The 9,666-nt window shown below is 46.9% G+C and overlaps 1 protein-coding gene across 1 annotated transcript in view; it reads right to left on the bottom strand.

Annotated features, from left to right (window-relative positions):
• Window positions 1–9,263, bottom strand: part of Bcap31 (B cell receptor associated protein 31) — a 35,034-nt gene extending 25,771 nt beyond the window's left edge. The window contains exons 1-4 of the mRNA XM_042667540.1: window positions 9,182–9,263; window positions 7,741–7,876; window positions 5,624–5,724; window positions 1,459–1,606 (exon numbers count right to left, since the gene is read on the bottom strand). Coding sequence (XP_042523474.1) covers window positions 1,459–1,606; window positions 5,624–5,724; window positions 7,741–7,832 — 341 coding nt within the window. The 5' untranslated portion in view covers window positions 7,833–7,876; window positions 9,182–9,263. The remainder of the gene's footprint in view (window positions 1–1,458; window positions 1,607–5,623; window positions 5,725–7,740; window positions 7,877–9,181) is intronic.
• Between the last annotated feature and the right edge of the window lie 403 nt (window positions 9,264–9,666).

Below are 9,666 nucleotides of genomic sequence, written 5' to 3' on the forward strand. Positions count from 1 at the left end.
ATAAAGCTGGGTAGAAAATTGCCATCTGTAATTCCAGGCTGAGAATCCACACATTTATTTGGTACTATCATCTGAATAGTCCTGAAAATCCTTATGTTGAAATCTAACCTCCATTGTAGATATTAAGAGGTAAAGCCTCTTGGGAAATGTATAAGACTTGAGGGCTTTGTCCTCATAAATACATTAGTGCTAGAAGTGGCGCTGTGGCTCAAGGGTTACAGAGCTAGCCTTGAGCTGAAGAGCCAAGGCCCAGAGTTCAAGCCCCACGATTAGAAAAAAAAAGGTCAAGAACATAATCAATTGCAATAGTATACCCCTAGCCGGGCGCTGGTGGCTCACGCCTGTAATCCTAGCTACTCAGGAGGCTGAGATCTGAGAATCGCGGTTCAAAGCCAGCCCGGGCAGGAGAGACCATGAGACTCTTATCTCCAATAAACCACCAGAAAACCGGAAGTGGCGCTGTAGCTCAAGTGGTAGAGCGCTCGCCTTGAGCTGAAGAGCTGAGGGACAGCGCCCAGGCCCAGAGTTCAAGCCCCACGACCGACAAAAAAAAAAAAAATACATTAGTGCTGTATGAAAGACCTAGAAGGAGCTAGGTTAGGTTTTTTATGTCATTCTCTCGTGTGAAGATACTGTTCCTCTCCTCTAGAGGATGCAGCAACAAGGTGCCATATTATGTTATAGCGGCCCTCATTAGATATCAAATTTGCTGACATCTTTACCTTTGACTTACTAACATCCAGAAGAGAAATGTCTATTGTTTATAACTTATCCAGTCTTAGGTATTTTGTTATAACAGCACAAATGGACTAAGACTTGGCTTCTTAGCCCTAAACTACACAATAATAATACCTAATACCTTCATTCATCCTTAGTCTGAGCTTATGTCTACTTCTCTGTCAAGTCCCATAAATCAAAACTCATGTGAGGGCAGGAGAGAATAAACAGGGCTCCAAACTGTAATAATCTGTACTAATCTGGCTTTGCTACTTGTGGCCCTAACAAGGCTCTCGATTTAAAAACAAAACAAAAAAACAACCATGGAATACAACATGCCCACACCAGGTAAGTCCCTGGGGACAGGACAGTCTCAATCTCTATCAGTTTTTCCTACTCTATTCAGATCAGCAACTCATACACAAAGGCTCTTAGTCCTCTGGACTCCTCACTAAGGACTAATAGGCATTGTCATTTACTTCAATCTACAGGAAAATAAAGTATAGGATATTAACATTATTTACCTTATGAATGTGGCTAAGATGGGGGTTTCTGGGATTCGGTCAGTCTTCTCCTACACTCCATGCTGCCTCAAGAGGGCAACTGTGTGGCTCCCCAAATACAAACAAGGCCTTTAGGTCTTGGCCAAAGGCTGAGAAAGAGTTGAAGCCACGCACACATAGCTCCATATTCAGGACTAAAACAGGACTTACTACACACCCCCAGCCCCTCCCTACTCACAAGGACAGCAGCAAGGAAAAGCCAGCAATGTAGAGATTTCTCTGGGCACGAAAAAGTTTCATGTGGAAATGTTCCATGGCCCCAGGATTGTTCTGCAGGTTCACCTTTTCAGTAACATCATCATACTTCCGAATCTCCCGTACAGCATCTATGGCAGATCAAAGGAGACCAGGACAGTTAGCTGCCTCTTGGGTAAGTGAAACAAGTAGCATGAAATGGTTGTGCATCACTAACTTCAAATTCAACTTCCTGTAGAATTCTACATGAAGTAGGAGACTATCAAAAAGCTTCAGTCATCAGATCTTCCCCTTTAGCTTTTCATACATTAATCCCGGTCTTATTCTACTCAGACCACAAGCTTACTCTATACTTCAAGATGTTAACCAAGGCTAACATATTGCTGGCAATGAGAACCACTTCCCTTTCCCAATTTCTCAAATTTTCAATTTGAGCTTGTTGTTTCTTCTCAAGTCAGGCCACTAGCTAATCTACTGATATGCCAGAGTTCCTGTTTGAAGAACATTCACAGGCCTGCTTAGGAGGCATGAGCTACCTGGGTGTCAAGTTTCTGCTCTTAAACTTTACAAATTTGATTAAAAAATGAATTCATAGGAATCAGGAAGGTGGCTCAGTGGTAGAATGCTTGCCTTGCATGCATGAGGCCCTGGGTTTAATTCCTCAGCACCACATAAGCAGAAAAAGCCAGAAGTGGCACTGTGGCAAGTTGAGGGACAGTGCCCAGGCCCAGAGTTCAGGCCCTATGACCGAATTTTTAAAAAATGAATTCATAGCCAGGTGCCAGAGGCTCATGCCTGTACTTAGGAGGCTGAGATCTAAAGATCACAGTTCAAAACAGTTTGAGCAGACAAATCTAAAAGACTCTTATCTCCCCAATTAACCACCAAAAAGCCAGAAGTAGCTGTGGCTGTAGTAGAGTACTAGTCTTGAGCAGAAAAGTTCAGTGACAGTCCCAGGCCTTGAGTTCAAGCCTCCAAGACCAGCACACACACAAAAATTCAGGCTCATTTAAAGTTCAAACAGAAGTTTCTTTTTTGCCAGTCCTGGGGCTTGAACTCAGGGCCTGAGCATTGTCCCTAAGCTTAGCACTCTACCACTTGAGCCACAGTGCCACTTCCAGCTTTTCCCCCATATGTGGTACTAAGGAATCGAACCCAGGGCTTCTTGCATGCTTGGCAAGCACTCTACCAATAACCACATTCCCAGCCCTCAAACAGAAAAATTTTTAAAAGTTAGGTCAGGTGTCAATGGTTTTGCTTGCAATCCTAGCTACTCAAGAGGCTGAGATCTGGGGATCGCAGTACAAAGCCAGCCTGAGCAAAAAAGTTGGTGAAACGCTTATCTCCAATTAACCACAAAAAGCTTGAAGCTTGAAGTGAAACTGTGGCTCAAGAGGTTGAGCACTAGCCTTGAGCACAAAGCTCAAGGACAACACCTAAGGCCCTGAGTTCAAACCTCAGAACAGGCACCAAAAAAAAGGGCTGGGAAGTTGGCTCAGTGGTAGAGCACTTGCCTTTCATGCCTGAGGCCCTGGGTTTGATTCCTCAGCACCACATAAGCAAAAAGAAAAAAAAAAAACGGAAGTGGCGCTGTGACTCAAGTGGTAGAGCACTAGCCTTGAGCTGAAGAGCTGAGGGACAGTGCCCAGGCCCAGAGTTCAGGCCCCACGATCGGACCCAAAAAAAAAAAAAAAAAAAACCAGGCACAAAAAAAAGCGAAGGGATGGGAGCTGGGAATGTGGCTTAGTGGTAGAGTGCTTGCTTAGCATACATGAAGCCCTGGGTTCGATTCCTCAGTACCACATAAACATAAAAAAGTAGCAGGTTCGATTCCTCAGTACCACATAAACAGAAAAAAGTAGCACTGTGGCTCAAGTGGTGACTTAAGTGGTAGAGTGCCAGCCTTGAGCTGAAGAGCTGAGTAACAGTGCCCAAACCCAAAGTTCAAGCCCTACGATCAAAAAAAAAAAAACAAAACTAAATGATAGTGCTCAGGACCTGAGTTTAAGCCCCACTACTGGCATACAGAGAAGGTCAAACATAGCTAGGCATCGTGACTAATACCTGTAATACTAACGATTCTATGGATAAAAATTTTGTACACTAATCCCTTCCCCTCAACTAATAAAAAAGTTCATTTCAGTGTCTGTCATACCATAGGAAGAATAGGAAGATCACAATCAGGCAAGATTGGGCATGAGACTTCATTTTTTTAAAAAAAAGTAGCAGCTAGATGCCGGTGGCTCATGCTACTCAGGAGGATGAGATCCTCAGATCAAGGTTCAAAGCCAGCCCAGGCAGAAAAGTCCATGAGACTCTCTCTCCAATTAACCATCAAAAAAGAAAGCCAGAAGTAGAGCTGTGGCTCCAAAAGATCAAGGACAGAGCCCAAGTCTTCTGTTCAAGGTCCAGGACCAGCACGAAACAAAAAACAAAAACAAAAGCAAAAAGGGATGAGTCCATGGTTCAAATAGTAAGCAACTGCCTGGCAAGTGCAAGGTGTAGAGTTCAAATCCAGTACTACCAAAATAAAAAGTGTACAAATACAAATACTGCAGAAAATCCAGAAAAGTTAAATATGATAACATAATCACGCCCAGCAGAGTATATGATAAAAATGTGACCACCTGAGCCAAAGACACCAACAGTCACATCACCTTACATTACCTACTTTATTATACCCACTGTGTGTGTGTATGTTGTGTGTGAGCCACCAATGCCCAGTATTTTTATGCCACTAATGGAGCTTGAACTCAGGGCCTCATGCTTCTTAGCCTTTTTTGCACAAGGCTGGTGCTCTACCGGTTAAGCTACCTCAACTTATTTTTTTTGGTTGGTCAGGGCCTACACCAGTCCTTGAGTTCTTTGCTCAAGGATAGTACTCTCCCACTTTGAGACACAGTGCCACTTCCAGTTTTCTGGTGGTCTATTGAAGGTAAGAGTCTCAGGGGGCTGGGAATATGGTTTAGTGGTAGAGTACTTGCCTAGCATGCATGAAGACCTGAGTTCAGTTCCTCAGTACCACATAAACAGAAAAAGGCAGAAGTGGTGTTATGGCTCAAGTAGTATAGTGCTAGCCTTGAGCAAAAGAAACTCAGGGACAGTGCCCAGGCCCTGAGTTCAGGCCCAAGGATGGCAAAAAATAAAGTCTCAGAGATGTCTCTGCAGACTGGCTTTTATCCATAATCCTCAGATCTGTCTCCTGAGTAGCTAGGATTATAGGCATGAGCCACTAGTGTCCAGCTCATTTGCTTCTTTTTTTTTTTTTTGGGTCCGGTTGTGGGGCCTGAACTCGGCCTGGGCACTGTCCCTCAGCTCTTCAGCTCAAGGCTAACGCTCTACCACTTGAGCCACAGCGCCACTTCCGGCTTTTTGCTTATGTGGTGCTGAGGAATCGAACCCAGGGCCTCATGCATGCAAGGCAAGTGCTCTATCACTGAGCCACCTTCCCAGCCCTTGCTTCTTTTTAAGAGGAACAGAAAAAAAGAAAAGAGAGTAGCCCTGTTTCAAGACTGCAAGAGAAGAAACTACACTACCATGTGCATGACTGGTGAACAACACTATTTGCACCAGGGTCATGAACCAGTCAGCTGCTCTTAAATTCAATTCTACAATGGCTCAGAAATATTAAGTGGTCACAATTAAGGATGAATAAAGGCCACTTGGTATAAGCCCATATCTATTAATATGAGGTGCCTCTAAAGTGAAAGCCCTACTAAGCAGTCAGCAGCATATCCTTCATGGATGAATAGAGCCTCTTCTCCAAGAAAAATAACCAGGGCATTTAACTGGTCTCTCTTTTTTTGTCAGTAGTGGGGCTTGAACTCTGGGTCTGGACACTGTCCCTGAGCTCTTCAGCTCAAGGGGAGTGCTCTACCACTTGAGCCAATGCCACTTCCAGTTTTCTGGTGTTTAATTGGAGATAAGACTCTCACAGACTTTCCTTCCCAGGCTGGCTTTGAACTGCAATCCTCAGATCACAGCTTCCTGAGTAGCTAGGATTACAGGCTTGAGCTACCTGCGCTTGGCTGGTCTATCTCTTGAGAATCCAAAGCTGTTCTCTATATATCCAAAGTGGCACAGAATTTATAACAGAAGCCACAACATAAGGCCTAAGTCAGGTAGCCACACCAATCCCAAATTCTCACCAATAACCAGCAGCACAAGGATGACGATGAGAACCACAAAGAAGGTGTTGCCATAGGTCACTACTAACTCCACAAGGCGGGACTTGAAAATCTTCTGCCATCTGTGAAAAGATAAAATCATGGTGGCTGAAGAAAAATTAAGCACACCTAGGATCTAGGCCCTAAGCAGAATAGAAAGCCATAGTGGCACTCTTCTCCAGTGGCCAAAGGGCCTGTACAAAGTCAACCTCAGCTGCTTATATTCTCCACTTATGTTCCAAAAGAGTGCTTAATAAAAAGATGCTCATTCGTGTACAGAAACATCTAGAGATCAAGTCTTAAAACACTGGCTGTTTCTAGTGAGGGAAACTTACTTTTCATTTTACTCCCCTTACAATATTCAGACTGTTTGCCAAATATATCCAGTATTTCGGTGGGGGGGAAGGGGTTGCCAGTCCTGGGCTTGAACTCAGGGCCTGGGCGCTGTCCCTGAACTTCTTTTTGCTCTAGGCTAGCACTCTACCACTTGAGCCATAGCACCACTTCTGGCTTTTTCTGTTTAAAATACAACCCAGGGCATGCATGCTAGACAAGCACTCTACCACTAAGCCACATTCTCAGCTCCTATATCCAGTATTTCTTAATCTTTCTACATGACAAAAATGGTTTGTCTATACCTCCACTATCTTGGATTATTATAAAAAGGACACCATACTTTACATCTATAAATATTCAGGATGTGCCTCTAATGAACATCCTTCAGAAGTATCGAGTAAAAATGCTCAGGGAGGGCTGGGAATGTGGCTTAGTGGTAAAGTCCTTGCCTAGCATGCATGAAGCCCTGGGTTAGATTCCCAGAAAAGGCTGGAAGAGGTGCGGTGGCTCAGGTGGTAGAGTGTTAGCCTAGAGCAAAAAGAAGTTCAGGGACAGCGCCCAGGCCCTGAGTTCAAGCCGCAGGACAGACAAAAATAAAATGTTCAAGGACCACACTGAAGCTCTGAGTTCAAGCCCCACAACCAACAAAAAAAGAGATTTACATATTGTTAAGATTAGTAAGCTACCTTCACTGTCAAGAGACTGAGCCAGAAAGCCCAGTCTAATTACCCTTTTTTGAGAAAGCCCATAGTCACTTTTTTTTAAGTTTGTTAGAATTGGGACTTGAGGGGTTCTGATTTAACACTTAATTGGTAAGTGCCCTAAATCTATCTGATTCTTAGCTCCCCTACCTTCTCCCTCGTATTTCCTTTCTGAATATACTTTGTGTGAAGCAGTCTATCCTAAAAGTTTCCCAGATTACAACTCCATGGAGCCCTCTGTTGCTGCATTCCCTCTAAAACATTTTCAGATTTGGTTTTTGACAAGAATATTCTTTAGGGGGCTGGGAAGGTGGTTCAGTGGTAGAGCGCATGCCTTGCATGCCAGAGGCCCTGGGTTCAATTCCTCAGCACCACATAAGCAAAAAGAAAAAAGCTGGAAGTGGCGCTGTGGCTCAAGTGGTAGAGCGCTAGCCTTGAGCTGAAGAGCTGAGGGACAGGCCCAGGACCAGAGTTCAGGCCCCATGACCGGACCCAAAAAAACAAAAAAACAAAGAATATTCTTTAGTATCCTACATGTGATGACATAGTCTTATTTATGACATGCTAATTTAAAAATAGAAGTAAGATTTTTATGCTTCATGTACAGTGAATTTATAACTGATTCTCTTTATTAAAAGGAAATATGGCTTCATCATAGGCTGAATAACGCCCATGAAACTACTACGAAATGCCAGCAGAGCATCTGAAACAATGTAAGCCTGTGATGCAAATGTTCTGGATCCCTCACAGCCCTGGAGCCAAACGGTAGGCAGAGGAGAGGGGCACCTAGAACTTCCAGCTAGATTGTCTCTTTGCTAAGAACAGAAGGTAAGCAGTAGAAGATAATAACTCAGCAATATGTGACCAAACAAAACTATGTGAAGGATTGGCAAAATTTATTTATTTATTTACTTATAAACTCCTGCAAATCCTCTATCCCAGACAAGTTCTACTTGTTTCCATCTGGCCTCAATGTCAGGGTCCATCAATTCTGTTCTATACGACTGGGACATACATACACACCATCCTAGATTGCTTTCCTGCTTGCTCAACAGGCCATACCTTTTTGGAGAAATGAAAGGAATGCAGAGAAGCAACACGGCAAAGACCTCTGCATAGAGGAAGGTGGCAACCGCAGTCCACTGCAGACTCATTCTGTCACCAGCAGGTTTCCAACAGGGAGATATGAGCTTGTTTCCTGGCAAGGAACAGAAGAAATAGGAGCCATGAGAGCTGGGCAGCCACTGTGAACCCTGGATCCCCCCAGCTTGGGAGCCTTTAAAATGCTGGTAGGACTATTGGCCAATGGTGCTGAAGGCTAACAAACTTGTTTTACTGAACCAGTTACTTGATAACCCCCAGCACGTATGTGAACAAGTCCATACATCTTTGTTGAAGACTGCTTTCACTAGGGGAGTCCATTAGACTCCTTCAGATGTGTATAAGAAAGTGTTTTTTTGTGTCTGTGTGTGTGTGTGAGTACGCACCAGTTCCTGAGCTTGAACTCGGGGTTTGGGTACTGTCCCTAAGTGTTGAGTCTCACACTTTCTTGCCTGGGCTGGCTTTAAACTGTGGTCCTCAGATCTCAGCCCATGGGAGTGCAGTTCGAAGGTGTTTTTCTTAACAGAATATTATATAAACAGAGATTAGTTTTTAGCTTCCTTTCGACTCTCTTCCTGGGCAAGCAGTGCTCTGGGATAGAGTGTCAATGCCTGCCTCTGCCAAGCCCGCAGGGTTTCGGTGAAGGGCCGCCGCCCTCTCCCCACGCTCCTCTGCGCTGCACACTCTCTCGGCTCCTCACATCACACCAGGCCAGGCCAGGCCAGGCTGCGCCGCGCCGCGCCGCGCCCCGCCCCCTCAGCGACCAGTAGGCCCAGCCCAAGCACTGAGAAGTCACCCCGCAGCTCCCGTCTCCCGTTTTCTGCGCTAAAAAAGGTCTTCAATCGCTCCTGTGCCGCCCCCGGGGCTGGAGGTTATGCAATTCCTCAGAAAAGGCCCACGGGAGTGACCCTAGCGGGTAGGAGTTGGGGGACCAAGAGCAAAAGCAGGTCTCGACCGAGTCCCGCAAGGCCTCCTCCAAAGAAAGTTCTAGAACAAGCAAGTCTGCTCAGAAGCCATGGTGAACCCCAACGCCACCGAGCCCGAAAGACGCCCACGAGGAACCAAGAGGTATGAGCCTCCGGCGGCCGCAGCCGAGCACACCGTCCCCAAATCTTACACCCCACCGCTCCAGCCAAAAGAGAGCCGGCCCCGGCGCTCAGAGGGCCCGGCTTCCCCCGCCGCCGCCTCAGTTTCCCTCACGTCGGAAAGCTTGGCTCCAAACGCCACCGCCCCAATTTCCCTCAGGTCGACCGAGCCCCGACATTCCCCAGAACCTCTAGCCTGTCCGCGCTGCTTGGCTGCTTGCCTGCCTGCCTGCCTGCCTGCCTGCCTGCCTTCTCCGTCGAGGGGATGAGAGAGCCTCGACTGCCCAGAAGCCCAAACCCGCACAGAGCCCGCTCACCGACTTTCTCACAGCCGCTGCGCACGCCCGCTGCAACGACCAAATTCTCTCCCCTCAGCCCTAGTCCCGCCCCTTACCCAACGGCCGGAAACCGGAAGCGCCTGCCGCGCTGCATCGCGCAGTGCCCCGCCCACAAGTCCTCCCTAAACCCCAGAGGCTACGCCCTCGGCAACTTCCCGCCCCGCCCCCTACCTGAGGGCCTGTTGCTAGAGCCTTGAGAGGAAGCTACGCCTCGTGGCAAGTGAGGACTCCCGCTCCTCCCCACACGCTGGGGCGGGGCGAGGTGAGGCGGAGCCTTGGCGGGAAAAGAGAGGACCGCTTCTCAAATGTGCGCGGTCATTCCTCGCTTCCACGGCCCGGGAGTGGGCGGAGCCTAGCCGTTAGGCGAGGATGGGGGTGGGGCTCCCTTTATCCAGACTCCACCTCCCGTTCCTCCTCCGCCTCCTCCCCTTCACTGGACTCGCCTCTGGGGAGGGGTGGGTGGG

The sequence above is a fragment of the Dipodomys spectabilis genome, unplaced genomic scaffold, assembly GCF_019054845.1.
Source record: "Dipodomys spectabilis isolate Male_0828 unplaced genomic scaffold, ASM1905484v1 ptg000411l, whole genome shotgun sequence".
Lineage (NCBI taxonomy): Eukaryota > Metazoa > Chordata > Mammalia > Rodentia > Heteromyidae > Dipodomys > Dipodomys spectabilis.